Below are 18,205 nucleotides of genomic sequence, written 5' to 3'. Positions count from 1 at the left end.
TAGCAAGTTTATAGTGTGTTTTCTATCTATCTTGTAGATGAATTAATTATTTTTTTTCTTTAAGTTAACATAATATCACAGAATTGTTAAGGTTGGAAGGGACCTGTGGAGATCATCCACTCCAACCCCACTGACAAGTCAGGATCCAGGTTGCACACAAACATGTCCAGTTGGGTCTGGAATGCCTTCAGAGAGACAGACTCCAAGTGGTAAATGTCTGTTAGTCTGAGATGCTTTATTTTGGCTGTGGAAGTCAAAAGATAAGGGTATTTCCTGCCTTCTGTGGTATATCTCTTCTTGCCCATGCATCAGTGCTATTCCGGTAATGAAAAATTCCTGTCAATGTTTATCTGATATGTTTGCTTGGAAGTTACACTTCCTGAACTTGCCCTTATGTTCTAAGGATTGATATGCTTCTGTATAAGATTTTTTTTTCTTATGGACTTTATTGCTCTTTAAATTATCAGTTATTCTGTTACTTGGTTTCTTTGATTTGCTTACTTTTCTTATGCATTAATTCGGTACATCTTTGTGCCACAGAAGATAAGAATCCACATTCATTTGACCCTGAGGGATCTACTTGCTCCTCTTGCCTGTATTTTTCTTTACTGCTGCCAGAAATTGTTATTCATTTAATGAACTATGGTAACAATTGCTATTGCTTTTGGTTCTCCAGCTGTCTATTGTGTACACACTTGTATTGTTCTACTATTTTTGTAATCAGGAATAGGACAAAAAGAGACAAATTATCCCAGCAAAACTTCCAGGGTTATTTATCTAATGAGTTCCAGAGTATGAAGTTTCTGCAAAACAACTGAAAATCATTTCACTGATACTGGGTTAGAAGTCAGTAAAGGGTTTTTTGTTTATTTTAATTTTTCCACTCTTTTTAGGAAAAGTCTGCCCTTTTTATTTACTTACTTGGCTTTGTCTTCTTTATTGCAGAAGAATTGTCTCTAAGCATCTCTGTTTCAAATTGCCAGGTCCAGGAGAATGTGGTGAGTCGTGTAGACATTGTATTACAGTGGTATTTATTTATCTGAGCATTATGAAGTAATTGGTAGGAGCAGTGTCTGGATGAGAAAGCAACACCAGAGCACTGTAGGTAAAGAAATCCATGTTATATGCAGGAAGTAACCTACTTACCTGCCATGGTTGTTAGTTTCTATGAATGTATGTCCTTGCTTTTGGTGCAGCTTAGTGGATCCTCTTCAGGAGAAGTTTGGAGGAGTTACACTTCTCAGTGTAATGATGGTACCTTTTACAGATTTTGATTAATGCCAAATATAATTACAGCCTAGCCAGTAATAATTAAAGTGGTTCTGAACGTTTTAATGACTCCTGATATTTGTGATTTCTTTTTTCATGCATTAGGATATCAGCTCTGTGTACCAAATATTTGCTGATGAAGTGCTGGGTTCTGGTCAGTTTGGTATTGTATATGGAGGTAAATTGCATTATGTTCCATTATGCATTTATTAAGGTAGAATGTCTGCTTGATAAAAATTATCCTTTTCATACTTACTTAGCTGTATCTAGAATGTCTAGGTGAAGTTAATCTTGTTAAAAGTTGTGTTTGGATTCCTTTACTGCGTTTCTCTGCAGTTTTATGTACAGTATTTCTTACAATTAAATTCCTGCATTTACAGTTTTGCATTGGCATTCTAATCAGTTTAGAATATGCATTGCATTTTGGCCACAGTTAAATACAAAGCAATCCAATTTGACCATATTTAATGATTTTTTAAAATTGCAGATTCTAACACTGTTTTACAGTATTAGAAGTCATATATTTGCTGTCAGTTATACCTGTTTTGAATGACACCTGAGAGATGTGGCCAAAAGCAATTAGAAAAACACATTGTTTATGGTTTGACAGTATGGATGCAAATCTATTATTAACATATTTGATGCGAACAAATTTCTTTCAGCAGGGTAAAGTAAAAAGTGGTATTCTTTGCCAAGAGTGTTAGTCCTAGGTTTCAAATCTAGTATTATCACCTAGTTTTTAAAACCTTCTGTTGCAGCATATAACTTGCTTCTAGTATGTAATCACAAAAAAAAAGAAGAAATACTAGAAGTGCATATGAATTCTATTTCAATCTCTCTCTTTTTTTAAAATCTTGTATTATTTCTCAAGTGTTGAGAAAACCACAGACCATAAATCTGGAAAGAAAGAAAAAGTCTTAAGTAATGATTTACAAGTGGTAATCTTTCTGCTTCTGTCATGTTTTCTTTCTAATCAGGAAGTATTGTGGCTTTGATTTTTTCTGTGTGCCAGTTGTGTAGTTAGATACTTTATTACTTCTAAACTGCTTGCTGGAAATACAGTTTGGTCTGGTTTTACATCACTCTTGAAAGAGGTTAGGTTTTTTTCCCCCTCTGTATTTCTTAAAGCATAGTGTAAATCAAAATGTCCTCCCTCTCTTATGAATGGAAATTAACAAATGCAGACACTTGTTTTAGTGATTGGATTTTATTTTTCCTAAATTGCCTTTGCATGATTCCAAGTTTACAAATGCTTGCAAGTGTAATAAACACTTCTCAAAAGCTTTCATTAAGTTTTTTTTAAATGAATAAGGGCTTAAAATATATAGGATGAGCTTACTTGTTAATATAAAACCACAAGCTGAAAGAGTATGAAAAGACAATATAAAACACTATAGTTTTGCTGGCTCTACACACTGCTTAATTGTTGCTGGTATTTGGGGATGCTAGATCTAGTGAATTCTGATACTGGCTTATCCACACCTGTGTAGTCATACTGAAATAATGGTAACAATTAATGGAAAAACTGTTTTCATTGTTGTGGGGTTTGAATTGGGTTTTTATTTTTTGTTGTATTTTTTGTGGCCCCTATTCTTGACAAACACTTTCAAAATTGCAAATCAAAAGTTATAGGATATAGATATCCAATTCATGCATCAGAAAGAACAGTTTCCCTCTGCTTTTCCTTTCAAACTTTGATTAGTTTGAAATATCTGAAAAAGGGAGACAGAAAAAAACTACTCTTGACATTTTCTTGCTGATGTAAAACTTACACTGAAAACTGACTGGTTGTGTTTTGTTTAACAAAAGGAATTTTCAAACTGCTTTTCTGTTACTCTTCAGGGGCAAGTTTTAGCTGTAGTCTAGCTTATGTAGTTAGGTGTTTTGTTAGATTATGGTTTGCTTTACATTCTTCAGCATTTGCCTTCTGTGTTTTGCGTCTAGTTTGTAATTGATTGTATTTGTGCTACATTTCAATATAATTTCTTTTGTCTGTTGGAGATAAACTCTTTCTTCATGATGTTAAAGGCAGGTGCAAAAGTTGCTTGGCAGAGCAGGCTGTGGAGCAGTTCCTGTGCCCTGCCTAAGCCCTGGCCACAAGTGCTGACCAAGGAGCAGCAGGGGAGGCTGGCTGGTGGCTGCTGAGGTGTAGCTGGGCTCCCCACAGCAGTGCTGGTAGAACCTTCTGTGCCACTTGCACTGTAGCTGTGTGTGTTGTCCCTTCTCCTAAAATGGCTTCCAAATACTTCACTGAGTGGATAATGACACTTTTCTTTGGTGCAGACTTGTTGTTCTGTCATAGTTTAGTATTAAATGTCTCAGATTTCCAGGGCCTTGCAGTGTGTGATCCCATTAATCTCTCTGATGTGACTGAAAGAAACCAGTTCAGCAGCTGTGAAGAAGTTGGGGAAGCTTGAACAGCTTCTCACTTAGCCCTGGATACAACCTCCCTGCTGTGCTTCTCATGTAGCTGATGCAGGTTGCAGCAAGGAATATGTGGTGCTGTCAGCATGGTGTTTTTCTTACCACCCTTTCTTGCCACAACCTTGTAGAGCTTTTTGATGACAGCAGACTGCCCCAGGTGTTAAATGTGTTGCTGTTCTTTGGGGCACCTAATTGCTGTCATGTTCACATGGAATATTAGGTGTGTAATTTCCTGTGCACATGGAGCCCATGAAAGTATGAAACCACTAGAGTGGGTTAGATCTGTCTTCACTTAGGCCTCGAATTGTTGTTGTTTTTACAGGAGAGGCAATAATCTGTGGAGTAGGTCTTACTTGCTCATGTGCAAGTCCCTTGCACAAGCGAAAACTTCCCAATACATCTCATGTCAGTGTGTGTGTACCTGACAGCAGAGTGGTAACTGGTTTAAGTTTAAACTTCAGAATTCCTGTGGAGGTTGATCACTTCTTTTACTCATATGCCATTTGCAATTCTAAATATAAATATGGTAATATTGTACACCTGACAGAATATACTTGTTTCCCCAAAAAGGAATTTCTGCTGTAATGCTTAATAGCTATGAATTGCTTCTACCTCTTGATGGCTGACACTGACTTTCTGTTTAGGAAAACATAGGAAGACTGGAAGAGATGTGGCTATCAAAGTCATTGACAAGATGAGGTTTCCAACTAAACAAGAAAGTCAGCTTCGTAATGAAGTAGCCATTCTCCAGGTATAAAAGTGTTTTGGAATCATGTTGGAGTTTCATCTTAAATAGACTATTAATGAGATTTTATATTGTGTCTTAAGTGTTCTGAATTGATTTTTAAATTTACATCTGTGATTTCCAAGTACTTTTAGAAGTCGGAATCTTATAAAAGCAGGAACTCCTGAGTACTTGGTAGAATTGATAACTTGGGGATGATACCTACCCTGCTGTAGGGGATCCCACTGAACCCATGTACTTTGGCTCCATGTTGACTCCCTCAGCATTATTTTCTCCTGTTTTCTACTACTGGCTCCTCAATCTCTGAGTATTATTCTTACACTCAGTAACTTGATACAGAACATGCGTCAACTGTAAAATTAATAATTGCAGCTAAATTGTATTAAATAAGTTATCCTTAGTAGTTGGCATGTTTCATGGGTTGACATTTGCTTCAAGCTAGGTTCTTTCCTCACATAGTTTTTTTCACCTGTATCTATTTAACTGCTTTTTTTTTTATTTGTGGTCAGCATTTCTGTGTAATTCAGGATATTTCATACTGATTTATTTATAGATGTACCTATGCTACTTTCTTTTAGAATTTGCACCACCCTGGGATTGTAAACCTGGAATGTATGTTTGAAACACCAGAACGAGTCTTTGTTGTGATGGAAAAGTTGCATGGGGATATGCTAGAGATGATTCTTTCCAGTGAGAAAAGTCGACTTCCAGAACGAATAACTAAGTTCATGGTCACTCAGGTGAGCAGTAAATTCCTCTGCTTTGAGAGGAAAGGCTAGATTTGGGTTTTGTAATTATAAGATGAGAATTTGGAGAAGGAGTTTTCTGTACTGTTATTTAAAAGAGACAGCATAGAGAGCTACACATCTAATGAAAGTTGAATAAACAAGAAAAGAGCTTTGAATGTTAATTGTGTTAATTTTTTGGCCCTTCTTTCCCAAGACATAACATTATGGACATCTAAATATGAGTGTCAAAACAGTAAGCATTCAAAAAAACAGAGGAGGAGGTGGGGAGAAGAAGGTTGGGGAAAATAAACCCACTTGTTTTCAAGTCTTGGTAGACTGGAAAAAACAGTACTTGCACAGTATATATGGGTTAGTTCTTGAGGACTGTGTTGATAGAAATTGCTGTATTGGTTAGTCTGTGTGTCTTTTGACACTTCTCATCTGCTTGAATATGTTCTGAAAGGTTTCTTTCATTTTGTAGATACTTGTTGCTTTGAGGAATTTACACTTCAAGAATATTGTGCACTGTGATTTAAAACCAGAAAATGTACTACTAGCATCAGCAGAACCATTCCCTCAAGTGAGTGAAGATTAAACAATACTTTTCATTACTATTCATTGGGTTTTTTTAAAAGCAATATCAACACTGCTGCTTAAACAGCAACCTCTTGTGGGATTTTCAGCTGACTTCTAGAATTACTTGAACTGCTTGTTACTGTAGTTGTCTCTTTTTTTTCCACTTGTCTCACTAAGTGCCATTAGTGCATTGGTCTTTCTTATACTCTGAGGAGGGCTTATTGACTTGGGGTTACATGTTGAACTTGATCTGGATCCTTTTATCTTCACAAGTGCCTGCTGTGTTCAAGTTAAGGAACTGTTGCAGGATCATAAAGATTTGAGCATTGGTGCATGTACCAGCCATTAAAGCATTTTACTGGGATGTTCTGTCAAGAGCTGGCTGGCTCTGGGTTCAAGCTAAAACTCATTGTTTGATTTCCATGTAGCCGAAGCCTCCAGCTTCAGGAATTTGATTAAGAGGAATGAGATCTGGCTGGGATTTGTGTGTGTTTTTAACTTTGGTTCTGTGCCTTTCCAGAGTGAGAAGTCACCTCAGAAAATGAGCTGGGTTTGGAATCAAGATACGTTTTCCTTATTTTCACACTTGTGGTCATGTAATACACGAAGTGCCTCATACCCAAGTCTCTGCAGGGCTAGTTCAGGTCTTGATCTGAAGTGTGGCTGATCTGTGTGCTGCAAACCCAGTAACCTTAATGGGCTGGTTTACATGGGGTTTTGTTCATTTTGTCAATGTTTAAGTGATGGCAGAAAGGGTGTGAAATCAAGCAGAGATTGCTCCATTTAAAATGTGCTGCTTTTGCAGGTGAAGCTGTGTGATTTTGGCTTTGCACGCATCATTGGTGAGAAGTCTTTCCGGCGCTCTGTGGTGGGCACTCCTGCGTACCTCGCCCCTGAAGTGCTCAGGAGCAAAGGCTACAACCGCTCCCTAGACATGTGGTCAGTAGGAGTTATTGTCTATGTGAGTCTCAGTGGCACGTTCCCATTTAATGAAGATGAGGATATCAATGATCAGATTCAAAATGCAGCATTTATGTACCCACCAAATCCTTGGAAGGAGATTTCTAGTGAAGGTAAACAAATTCATTTCTAATTTCTCTATTAGAATGTTTGTGTACATAGGTAATACATTCAAATGCTTAAATATCAAGGTTTATTTAGGAAGGAGTGAGAAAATTATTGTTAGTTTGAGTTTTTAGTAGACTATGCCCAAATAGGTAAATATGAGGTAAATATATTTGTGAAAGATAAATTATAAAATATAATGCTTTAGAAAATTTTCATGGCAGGGGAGTCAGAAGATTTAGCAAGAAAAATTAATTTCATGCATGATGAGTGGAATGAGTGATCTGATACTTCCCAAAAGTCCCAAAGGAAAGTTCATTCATGTGTGGGTATTTGCTGAATGATGGTATGTTTTATCTGAACTATAATCACAGAAACTGTTCAAAGTTGAATCTGGAATTTTAGTTTGTACATTAGGAAGTATGGACTGAAGTGTGAGGTCTGAAGAACCTAGAAGTTTACAAGGCTGGTCTCTAGAGCTCTCCAGTGCCAGCTTTGGTTATATGTTGTTACCATGTTTGGTTAATAAATGATTAAGACACAGGTAGATGTGGAAGGATATATACAGTAGTGGAAGTACCTATATCATTGTGGAACAGGATTATGCTCAAGATTTTTAGACATATCTGAAAATTACTAAAATCAGTAGTGAAAAAGATTAACGAATAATACAGTAATGCTTTTAGTTTTTCCATCAAAAGTAGGGGGAACATACCCCATATTACTTTTTTGTAGCCACATTTAACATAAGGAAAGCTAAATATAAAATTCAAGAGTTTGGTTAACTTTAAAGGAATTCAGTGTAGGATACACTCACACATAAAAATATAATTTCTACTGCAGCATGTGAATGATGATGGAGGTGATTAGCATTTAAACAATATAATTTTTGTTCTTCTTTGCCAGCCATTGATTTAATAAACAATTTGCTTCAAGTGAAGATGAGAAAACGTTTCAGTGTTGACAAATCCCTTAGTCACCCATGGTTACAGGTAAACCCATCTGCCTTTTTCACTATGCTTACAATGGGTGAATAATTTTTTTGACTGAAATTCTTCAGAGGCTTATGAAAACTTCAAGTGTCACATTCTGTTAACAAGCATTCATGAAGGCTTGAGCATTTCTGGATTTAACTTTACATTTTATGCACTCCAGGGTTCTGACCATCTGTGAATGGCTTCCTTCTTCAAGGGAAATTTGTCATACTGTCTCTTTTGCCTTTTCCTTTCTGTCTGACAACAACATGGGTTTACTCTTCTGGCTTCCCCCTCGACTATGGGCAGTGATGAATGCATGGAGCCGTGTGAAATCAGCATGGAGACAAACATTGTTTGTTCAGTGCTGAAGTGGACACATAGCCTGGTGTGTGCTGTAACTTGTAGTCCATTTAGAAAAGATTTGTTTGGAATGGAATATTTTATCTGCTGCTTTGACAATCTTAGATACTAGCCTATTTAATTTTGAACTATTCTTTGTGAACAGTGTTGGGGCTTTTTTTTTAACAGATCTTGTTGGTTATATCTTCTGGCTATTTACACTAAAAATGGACAGAAACTGCAGAATTTATCCATGGGAATGTAATGGTGCTGTTTCTTAAAACTGCTTCCTTAAATCTTTTACTCCTTAGGATTATCAGACTTGGCTTGACCTCAGAGAATTTGAAACACGCATTGGAGAGCGTTATATTACCCATGAGAGCGACGATGCACGCTGGAAAGAACATGCTTATGAACACAACCTCGAGTACCCCCAGCACTTCATTATGGCTCCCAATCCAGATGACATGGAAGAAGACCCTTGATTTGCTCATTATGTTAAATTGTAGCAAAGAAGGATACTCCAGGCAGAAACTGAAGTTTTGAAACAGCTATTGCTCTTTCCAAAGGCTGTACACATAGTTTGTTGTGTAAAGCCCAGAGGATCCTGCATTACCATGAGAATAGTCTGTCGTCTGCAAACTTTTCTCCATCCCTGACTTTGAGTAGTTACTGGACAGTGGGATACAAAGCCCTGTTGGGTAACATTTCACCAAGCTGGGTGGCTACAAAGCCATTACCAAGGTGTGGTGTGTACAGACTGAATGGTTTGTGTTTTTCAAGGGTTTTTGTTTTTTCATAGCCTATGCAGTAAGAGTTTTGTAATAGTTTTCTAATCCCTATTTACTAGGCCGTAGGGGACTGTTTTCTGCTGCTTAGATCTCCTGTTTCTCAAACTGTGGATGGTGAAGAGTCTATAAAGAAATCAGTTCAGAATACCTTGGCTAAGGCAAACATGGTGGTTTAGTTGAATACAGCTTCATAGATGAAGGAATAATTTGCTGCTGTTTAGACAGTTAAATATGTGTGTCTTTGCCCTAATTGAACCTTTTACAGATAGCAACCAAAACAAACTAAAAAAAGGAAAACCCCATAACTTCTTACATTCCTCTTGAAATGCTTGCTGACAGTCTAAGGAGATGATAATCAAAGCTGTGCTAGGCTTTTATTTTGTCTGTTAAAAAAAGCAATAAGCCACAACAGTGCGCTGCTATGCAAGGCTGGCACATCATTGATACACACCAAAGGCATTTTGACTTAAACCTACACAAATAATGCACAGAGAGCACACAAGACTTGATGTAGCATATCTTTTCACTCTGGAAGATGAGCTTTTAGCAGAAGGATGTGGAAAAATAGGGAAAATACATGCAGCTTTCTTATGTCGTTTCAAGTAATAAGATTTTAAAAGTTTTCTAATATTTTTCTAATTTTTAAGGTTCCCTGGACTTATATCAGGAGTAGTTTGTAGCCTGCTAGCTTGTTATGTTAACTCTGCTCAAAACCTAGAAGTAACAGTGGATACCACATCAGCTGTTGCTTCTGCCAGGGCAGCTAGATTGTAGGAGAAAGGACTTTGCCTTGCCACCTTAACCTGCATCCCTCCTATCCTCTTTACTGTGCTCAGAACTGTTTGAGCTGAATGAAGAGTCCAAAAGCAACTGCTCAGTTTTTTCTGTGCACATGCCTCAACTGAAGGATTCCCAACCACTAATGCTACTTGTGGCGCAGTAGAGGGGAAACAGCAGGCTTCTTTGGAGATTATTCCCTTGGACAGTTCAAGTTAATGGTATTTCAAAGAAGTTTGAGGCCATAATGTTAAATGCAAATGGAAGAGGGTTTTTTTGTCTTATTTTTAAAAATTAGAAGGGTGAAATCCTTTTTTTATGGAGTAACAGTGTTGTGCTCCTGGAGGGTACTGGATGGATGCATGCATCCCTGATGTGCCAAGCTGCTTAACTGGAGCTTAGTTGGAAATTTTTATAAAATTATGATACGGGCTTGAACTGCAAAGGCAGTGAGAGGCTTTGGGGTATCTCCACTCTCCTACAAAGATTTTTCTTTTTTTTGTTTTTGTGTAGATAAGTATTTTTTATACTGTTTTTATTCAGGTAAGGAAGCAGGTGAACAGATTTAGAAGTTGTTAGGTATACCTAAAATGGTTAGTTCAGAGCTGGAAATGGCAGCTGCAGAAGGATGTGCCCACAGGTAGATCTGGGTCTTCAACTCACTCTTTCTTTTCCCCTTGTCCTTTATCTATCTGCCACTGCATTTCATAGTTGTCTGTGCTGACAAAGGCTGAGCTCTGGATTCGTAACCCTGTTTAGAGAGGGTTTCAGGACTGATTGTTCAAAGAGGCACTGCTTTCCATCTCTGCAACCAGAGCAATCACCTCTGACATTGGTAGTTTGGTATTTGCCCATTCTTGTTGGCAAGCAAAGCAGTGCTGTTTTTCAACTTCCAATGCTCAAGTGACCAAATTTCAGTGAAGCCATTGCTATAGTCCATCCTAACTGTACTATATAGATACAGTTTGGTTTTAAACTTCAGATTTTTTACTTGAGCTGTTACTCCAGGTTTACCTGTGGGTTTGTTGTTTATGTTGTTGTAAGGGAGAAAATAAAGCAGCTCACACACTTGAAAAAGCACAACAGGAATAGAGGAAGGAGGGAACAATAATGAAGTAGAAGGCCTGGCTTTTGTCTCTCCCCATGAAGTCTGCACTGCTTCAAAATATTATATGAGCTATTTATTCTTCAAGTTGTATTAAAATAAAAATAATGCTGTTGACCTGTCAAAGAGATTGCCTGATCACATGCAGACTTATGGAGCCAGACGAGAAGCCACAAGCAGCTAGTAGTCAAGAAACCAAAAAATCCGGCTTACATTACATATAAAATTCCTAGAGTAGTAAAAGTATCTGAGTTTTATTCCCTTTTTTCTATTTTTACTGCAGACTTTGACAGCAGTAGGTTACAGTGTTTAATACCCTTACCCTAGATGAATTAAGTTGCATTCATTCAAGCAATAGTGCTATGGTGATGCTATAAAAAAGCTCATGTAAAATTTATAGCCTCAAAATGACACTGTCAAGTACTTTTATATTTTTATACACCCCATTGTTTGTAAATATCCTCTGGTAAGCTTGAAAATAAAATTTATTTCCCTATCAGACTAGTTCTTTTTATTTACGTGAATTATCTCCTATTAAATGTTCTTAGAAGTAAATGGTCCTATACTTTCTTGTTTGTGGATTTATTAAATATGTCCTGCTGTGGAAATTCAGCCAGCAGGAACTCCTTTTATGTGCATCCTGTCACTATTCTCTTTATAAAAATATCTTCAGAGATGTCAAGGCATCTTGATTTTATTCAAGTACCAAATCTTGTATACATTTAAAGTCTCCATAGTGCATGTTACTGACAAGTTTGGATTGCATTAGTAAATATTTCAATCTGTTCTCTCAAAAGACTCCCAAAACATTGTTCATTCTTTGCTCTGTGTGTGCTGGTTTCTGTATGTGCAATGTTTTATTTCCACTCATACTGCTTTGAACGGATCAGTCCAGAGGTTTGGTGTGCTGTACCAGACTCATTCTGAAACAGCCATCACACATTTTGCCATAGTATAATTTCTTTAGTAACAGTTCATTAAATCCAGCAACAGGTGGTAGGGGAGACTTTGATTCTGGCTTATCTTTCTTGTCAGGATGTACAAGTCTGTGGTGAGGCAGCAGGACAAAAAAATTAAAACAGTTTCCCATCTTCTAGGGATTCATCAACATAGCATAGCTGTGAAGTAACTGCTCACTGCAAGAGCACCTGGAAAAAAATGCATGTTAGAGTCCTTCCTGTATTCCTATAAATTCCTGCATACCTGCAATCCCTTCTTGCATCCTTTCCACTTAATGGTGCTGCGATGGTTGGTAAAACTGGTGAGATCACTGGTGGTGGTCCATAGCCCACACACTGATGAAAGTTTTGCATTAAATGCTCCTAAATATAGTCAGTTTACTTTCAGGGATCTGGAGTAACTTACATCTAGCAGAAGCAACTTTCTGATCTCATACCTACATGTTATTTTGAACAACATTTTAAAATCAAAGACTAAAGCTCTCGTACTGCTTAAGAGTATTGCCTGTGGATTGGGAGAGTTCTGCAGATGTGAACACTCGTACCTGCAGTCGGAGGTCAATGCCCATGTTCTTTAAAAACTCCCTCTGTTTTATAGGGCCTAATGTAGCTGGTTTTCCCTGTGCCATCTTTCGAAGGTAGCTGAAATCAATATCTGCTGTCAGGTCTGCTGTACCTGGAGCACTCAGCACATTGTGAAGTTTGTGATTCCGAAAACCCTGCAAATGAAATTGGAAGATTACACTCAGCTGTAGCCCAACCATCATAGCCAGGGCTGGCAAAAATTAAGCTGTGCCTTAGAGTGGCGACAATAGCAAATTATACGTGGAAAGTTGGAGATAAATGTAGGAAGAGCTCAGATTTCCTTTTCCAACTGACAGAAACCCTTCTGGGTACTGATTAAACAGGAATTACTCAGTTTTATGCAGTTTTTACTATTTTGCCCACCTATGAACTTTAACTTACAAGAATCTAACAATCAAAGACAACAGAGTCTTTTGATTTATTGCTACAGGGCAAATAAATGCCTTACCCAGAAAGTGTCAGTTTTGTTCCGTCGTGGCCGTAATCTGCGACCAGAGCAGCTCCACCATCCTTCTCTATCTGAGAGGCCAGCCTCTCCACAATGACACCAGCCTCAGGACACACTTCCACATGGTCTCATTTCTTCTGGCTAGTGCAGAGTTCAAAGACCAGAACACCTGTATTAGCAGACAAGCACAAGGCAAGTATCCCTCACACTTGGTGTCTTGGGGCTGTTGCTTTCCTGGGACATGCAGGTACAGGAGGTGCATCCTAGGCTACCTACACTGGCTTGAGCTAGTTTTTGCTATCACTCATTCTCCATTAGTATTTTCTGAGTGCTGGATTTCAGTGCTCTCTTCAATAACCAGTAGTCAAATGCCAATTTTTCTACCAAGAATATCTCTATCAGGTGCAATTTCCTTGCTGTAGTACTTAAGGAAAATAGTGCTTCGGCTGTGCACACCCTTCCGAGAGTCCTTCCTGTGTGAGACTTCATAGCTCCGTTTAATCTCCACTACTTAATTTTGTAGCTTTGAGTATCCAGTGCACTTCAGGAAAAAAACACAGCCACTCTCCACTAAAGGTCAGCCTGGCACTGAGCAGGCAGCTGCCCTGAGTACCCTTCAGCACGCTGAGAGCCTGGCTGTGGCAGGGCCACTCTTGAGATGGTGATGCCACACACACAGTGGAAAACTCTGTCCATCATTTGGTGCCTTGGTTTGCTCTCTGAGACATGTTGTGTGTGCAAGCTCCTATTTTGCAAAGTTTGATACACGTGGTAACTTTTGTGCTGCAGTTTCACAGCATACAAAGCTAAACGCTTGTGGAAATTTTAAGCTCTATTCATTTATAGACTGAGAGCCCTCTTCTTGCTGTCAGAGTAACTGAGAAGCACTAAATGTACTTGAAAGAGTCAATAAAGGTGTAAGGATGAGCTCTGGTAGGCATAACCTCACCTGAATAAAGTTTTGTGTCACAGGGGTCCTGGATGGTGACAGGACAAACAGCAGCTGGTCAGGAACTTCTGGGTCAATATCAACCAACACCTCACACCAGCCTTTTTCTGTTCGCTGTTCAACAAGCCCAAAGTACTCATGTTACACTCCAACAGGTACCACAGTATCTTGTTAATTTGACTGAACTAATATGTCAAGACTTTTCATAAAGGTCTTAGGAACAATACATTGTTAACAACTATTACTCATTTAATTCCATTAACTGCCTTAGAAAAAGTTTGTGGTGAAGAATCATCTGCAGAGCCAACAAATACGAGTTTAATTATACTTGAAAGGAATCAATGATGCTCTGAAGAAAATGCCGCCTCTTCTGTTGACAGTTGCAACATTTAACTTACCAGAATAAAATATTTCATTCTACTGGTGATTTTCATAAATTAGCTACTTCTGAATTGTAACTAGCCTCTATTTGACTGCTCTCATTATTATTCAAGTGAAAGCCCCTCAGTCTTTTCTTAGTATTATTACAGAAAATCATGTGGAAATTAAAATCTGTGTTAATGTAGCATAAGAAATAAAAAAACCAAAACCTTGAGAGTTATCTGAGCAGAAAGAAATCCTTATCTTTCTTCGAGTTTTTCCATTAAAAATAATTACTAATTTTACAATTTTCAGCTGAATTAAGCCTTATTTGTCCAATTTAGTTAGAATTATTTCATCACCAGAGATAGTGCATGTGACTAGTTGGCACCTCAATTCTGTTCTTCCTCAAAGAGAAAAAGTGTTAAAGCAGATGGTCACAATTAAAAGTAATAATCTTTCTATACCTGAAACTTATGTATTGGCAGGGCATCAAAGAACTCATGTGCTAGATAAAAGCTGTGACCTGTGGGAAGGTAAAAAAAAATGCATTAAATTATTAACACTTCTAGAACAGCTCTCAGTTTAAAATATTTTTATGATTTTTAATGAATTAAGCTAATTAATGTGGTTGTGAAGAAATTGTAATTACTTCCAGCTTACACACATGAAAGATACCATTTCTACAGCTAGTTGTAGTTACCAATCCATGAATTTTAGATCACTCTCTTGTGAAAGGAGATTCAGGCAAAGCCAGTAAAGTTTTGAGGTTTTTTTTTCCCCATGGAAAGAAAAAGTCAGAATATAGGAAAATGGGTAAGTATCCCCAAATGAAGATTGAAAGAATAGGTAGCAGTGATAAAAATGAACCAAGATCCTCCTGCCTCAGAGTCATACAAGTAAGAACAAATATGTATAAAACTACTTTTCTGTTCAGTGTGAAGGCTAGCAGAGATACCCTCTGCTATCTAAAGTTATCAGTGAAGGAAGGGCACCATCCTTTTAACAAGGCATTCAAGCTCCTTACCTGGTGGCACATCTTGAATGTCTCTGTACCAAAAAATGGGAATTCCAGTCTTGCTAATGCCTTTCATGTAAGCAGACTCATCCTCAGGGCTTGGCTGCACCTTCCCTCCTGTCAGAATCACTGCTTGGATCTCGCTGAGTTTGGGGCTCACTTCTACCAGATGAACAGAGACATCACATGTACTAAGAACAGAGGCGAGCTGCTTGAAGACCTATAAAGACAGATGAATTCTATTAGGTGCAGTCTTGTGCTGTGTCCCTTAATGGTTCAAGTATTAACCTATCTTCTCACTATTTACTGTTCACTATTAACTATTCAAGATAGAAGATTTTAATTAGCTTTCACTAACAAAACAATCTCAGTGAGAAAGACTGCATTTTGCTCCCTCAGTAGGAAGCGTGAGTTTCTTCACAAATCTTAATAAAAGCTGCTACACTTCAAAAAAGTTGGCTATACATTACAGGGTTGTAAGGACAAAAATATGAAATGCTAATTTGGAAGAGTAGTAGCAGCTCCTCCAAGACCTGCAGAAGGTCTAGCATTAGGTGAAAAATATCTGTTTTCCTGCCACCTTTAACAAATGTTTCATATCCCACATTTCATAATTTTTCATTATTTTTATTAACATATGTAAATAGAACAAAAGTTATTATGTGGTGCTAAGTCCCATTAGCAATCTGTTTACGAATCACCAGCATTTTAATAAAGACAGCCATGTAGGCATGACTGAACACAAAGCATTAACTCAAAAGAAATAAGGCCCTGAAATGCCCAAAGGAATTAACACAATTTCATTCTGTGTTATTGCACTCCCCTGTTCTGTTCCTTGCACTAAGGCCTCCATCTCAATTACACATAGCAACACCTTCCTAGATGGTTTTCAGTTTGGATAATGTTTCCCTGCACAGAAATAATTTACAATGAAATATTCCTGCCCTCCCCTTCTCTCCAGTGATGTTCGGAAGGTCACAGCCATGTCCATGGAGTGTGCACATGCTGGCCCCGGTCTGCTTCCACCTGAGAGCCCTGGTCCCAGAAACTCATCCATTCTAATCAGAGTCTGAGCTGCCAAACTGACTGAAGTGATCTGGCTACTAGGCAAGGCAGTGAAACATCTTCCCTTCAGATTTTGCTGCAGCTATGGAATACAGCCAGAAACAAAGAACACAAATGATTTTCACCTACCCGCAATATATCCTCCATGAGGGTGCCCCTCCCTGGGCCCAGCTCCACCAGCTAGAAGGTGGTTGGTTTGCCCATGGCCATCCATTCACTAATGTACGATATTCCTATTAACTGTCAGTGAGAAACAACACACGGCGTTACAGTAAGAAATTCAGAACTTGCAGAAAATCACACCTGCCTTTGTCTGATAGTAACTGAGATAACATGGCAAAATTCTGTCTTGATATTTTGAAGCTAAGAATTATGATACATAACATCACATTACTGTCTTTAAGTATTAAAATTGGTCATTGATTGCTGTCAGCCCAGCAGAAGCAACTCTCCATCAATAAATGTGGAGAGTCTGTTCTGGCTGGAGCAAGAACTTTCACCTAAGGCTCAAATGCAGGTCACTGTCCAGGTGCCTTTGGACAACTGTTTTTCCTGACAATGCATTTACCAAAGCACCACTGAGAACAGGATTTCGCCAATCTTCACTTCTGGAAATGATACACAAACCAGAGCGAGCCAGACTAAACTCTGGAGATTATTTCTGAGGGTTAAGTTTTCACACTGGAAAATCACCAAACTCTTTTTATTTATAAGCAAGTTCTGTATAAAAGTGTTACTAGGCACAGATGGTGTTTCATACAAAGGACTTTCAGAAAAACAAAACCCCCTTTCCTCCCTCAAAACCAATTTTTCTCTTGGGAAATAGCTTGAACCGTATCATAGCTACTCCAGTATTTTGACATTGATAAAGTGGCTTGGAAAACTGGCTTGGAAATCAGCTGGGATGGAAATTGGAAGGACCACATTGGGCTATCTGGACTACCCTCCCTGTTCAAGTAGGGTCATCCTAGAGCACACAGCACAGGATTTTGTGCAGATGGTTCCTGAATGTCTCCAGTGAGGGAAACTCCACAACCTCCCTGGGCAATCTGAGTGCCAGTACACAGTAAAGTTCTTCCTCATGTTCAGGTGGAACTTCCTGTGCATGAGTTTCTGCCCATTGACAGTATGGACACGGAGCAGAGCCCGGCTCCATCCTCCTGGCACCTCCCTTCAGATACTCACAGACACCCATGAGTTCCCCTCTCAGTGCCTCTTCCCGAGGCTGAACAGGCCCAGCTCCCTCAGCCTTTCCTCATCAGAGAGATGCTCCAGTGCCTCAATCATCTTTGTTACCCTCCACTGGAGCCACTCCAGGGGCTCCATGTCTCTCTTGTCCTGAGGAGCCCAGGACTGGACTCAGCACTCCAGATGTGCCTCACCAGGGCTGGGCAGAGGGGCAGGATCACCTCCCTTGAGCTGCTGGCAGTGCCCTTCCTAATGCACCCAGGATTCCATTGGCCTTCTTGGCCACAAGGACACACTGCTGGCTCATGGATGGCTTGTTCTCCGCCAGGATTCCAGCCAGGCCCGCGTGGTTGAAGTAACTTAACGCGAAGAACTGCGTTGCCTCTCCGAACACCTGGCTTATTTCAGGCGAGGTGATGAAGTCCCCGCTCTCGCCGCCGCCGCCGCGGCGTGTGTAGTAACGCTGCGAGGGGGAAGCGGCACAGGGGCCGCGGTGAGCGGGGCCCGCAGCGCAGCCCCCGCGGCCCGGCCCGGCCCCGCCGAGCGGGGAGGGCAGCGGGGAGAGAGGAGGAGAGGGGCGCTGGGCGGGACGGCCCCGCCGAGCGGGGAGGGCAGCGGGGAGAGAGGAGGAGAGGGGCGCTGGGCGGGGCGGCCCCGCCGAGCGGGAACGGCAGCGGGGAGAGGCGGCGCTCCCCGCGGGGAGCGGCGGGGCGGGAGAGCCGCGGGCGGCCCGCCAGCAGCAAGCGGCGCGCCAGCGGCAGCGCCATGGCAGCGGCTCCTGCTGCGGCTCCCGCTCCTCCCGCTCCTCCTTCTCGGTCTTCTTCCTCGTCTTCCTCC

General features: G+C 39.8%; 2 protein-coding genes across 9 annotated transcripts in view; one reads left to right on the top strand and one right to left on the bottom strand.

Moving 5' to 3' along the window:
• Positions 1–11,292, top strand: part of PRKD3 (protein kinase D3) — a 43,858-nt gene extending 32,566 nt beyond the window's left edge. For all 5 annotated transcript variants that reach the window (XM_021545453.3, XM_085576939.1, XM_085576938.1 and 2 more), the window contains 8 exons: positions 946–998; positions 1,375–1,447; positions 4,338–4,444; positions 5,017–5,178; positions 5,648–5,746; positions 6,548–6,815; positions 7,714–7,799; positions 8,435–11,292. In XM_021545453.3, the coding sequence (XP_021401128.1) occupies positions 946–998; positions 1,375–1,447; positions 4,338–4,444; positions 5,017–5,178; positions 5,648–5,746; positions 6,548–6,815; positions 7,714–7,799; positions 8,435–8,608 (1,022 nt within the window). In that variant the 3' untranslated portion in view covers positions 8,609–11,292. The remainder of the gene's footprint in view (positions 1–945; positions 999–1,374; positions 1,448–4,337; positions 4,445–5,016; positions 5,179–5,647; positions 5,747–6,547; positions 6,816–7,713; positions 7,800–8,434) is intronic.
• Positions 11,293–11,738: 446 nt separating this feature from the next.
• NDUFAF7 (NADH:ubiquinone oxidoreductase complex assembly factor 7) lies at positions 11,739–18,204 on the bottom strand. Of its 4 annotated transcripts, none has more exons than XM_077782051.2 (8): positions 17,366–18,204; positions 16,310–16,420; positions 15,125–15,335; positions 14,565–14,623; positions 13,738–13,851; positions 12,789–12,957; positions 12,301–12,474; positions 11,739–11,944 (listed from the first exon to the last, which is right to left on the bottom strand). In XM_077782051.2, the coding sequence occupies exons 2-6, from the start codon at positions 16,325–16,327 to the stop codon at positions 12,856–12,858; spliced, it is 504 nt and encodes a 167-aa protein (XP_077638177.2). In that variant the 5' UTR covers positions 16,328–16,420; positions 17,366–18,204; the 3' UTR covers positions 11,739–11,944; positions 12,301–12,474; positions 12,789–12,855. The 4 variants fall into 4 exon arrangements, with proteins under 4 accessions (XP_077638177.2, XP_085433086.1, XP_085433088.1 ...); XM_085576960.1 differs by having other exon boundaries at positions 17,563–18,204; XM_085576962.1 differs by having other exon boundaries at positions 12,789–12,929; positions 17,563–18,204.
• Between the last annotated feature and the right edge of the window lies 1 nt (position 18,205).

Source organism: Lonchura striata, chromosome 3 (assembly GCF_050655825.1).
Source record: "Lonchura striata isolate lonStrDom1 chromosome 3, ASM5065582v1, whole genome shotgun sequence".
Classification (NCBI taxonomy): Eukaryota; Metazoa; Chordata; class Aves; order Passeriformes; family Estrildidae; genus Lonchura; species Lonchura striata.
This window is presented reverse-complemented; position numbering and strand designations above follow the sequence as displayed.

Excerpts from the sequence above, each read along its gene's own strand:
- NDUFAF7 (XM_077782051.2), bottom strand. Across the intron at positions 14,624-15,124 it reads CATTCAAGATGTGCCACCAG|GTCACAGCTTTTATCTAGCA; the intron begins GTAAGGAGCTTG and ends ACCTTCCCACAG. Across the intron at positions 12,958-13,737 it reads TGACACAAAACTTTATTCAG|GTGTTCTGGTCTTTGAACTC; the intron begins GTGAGGTTATGC and ends CTGCTAATACAG.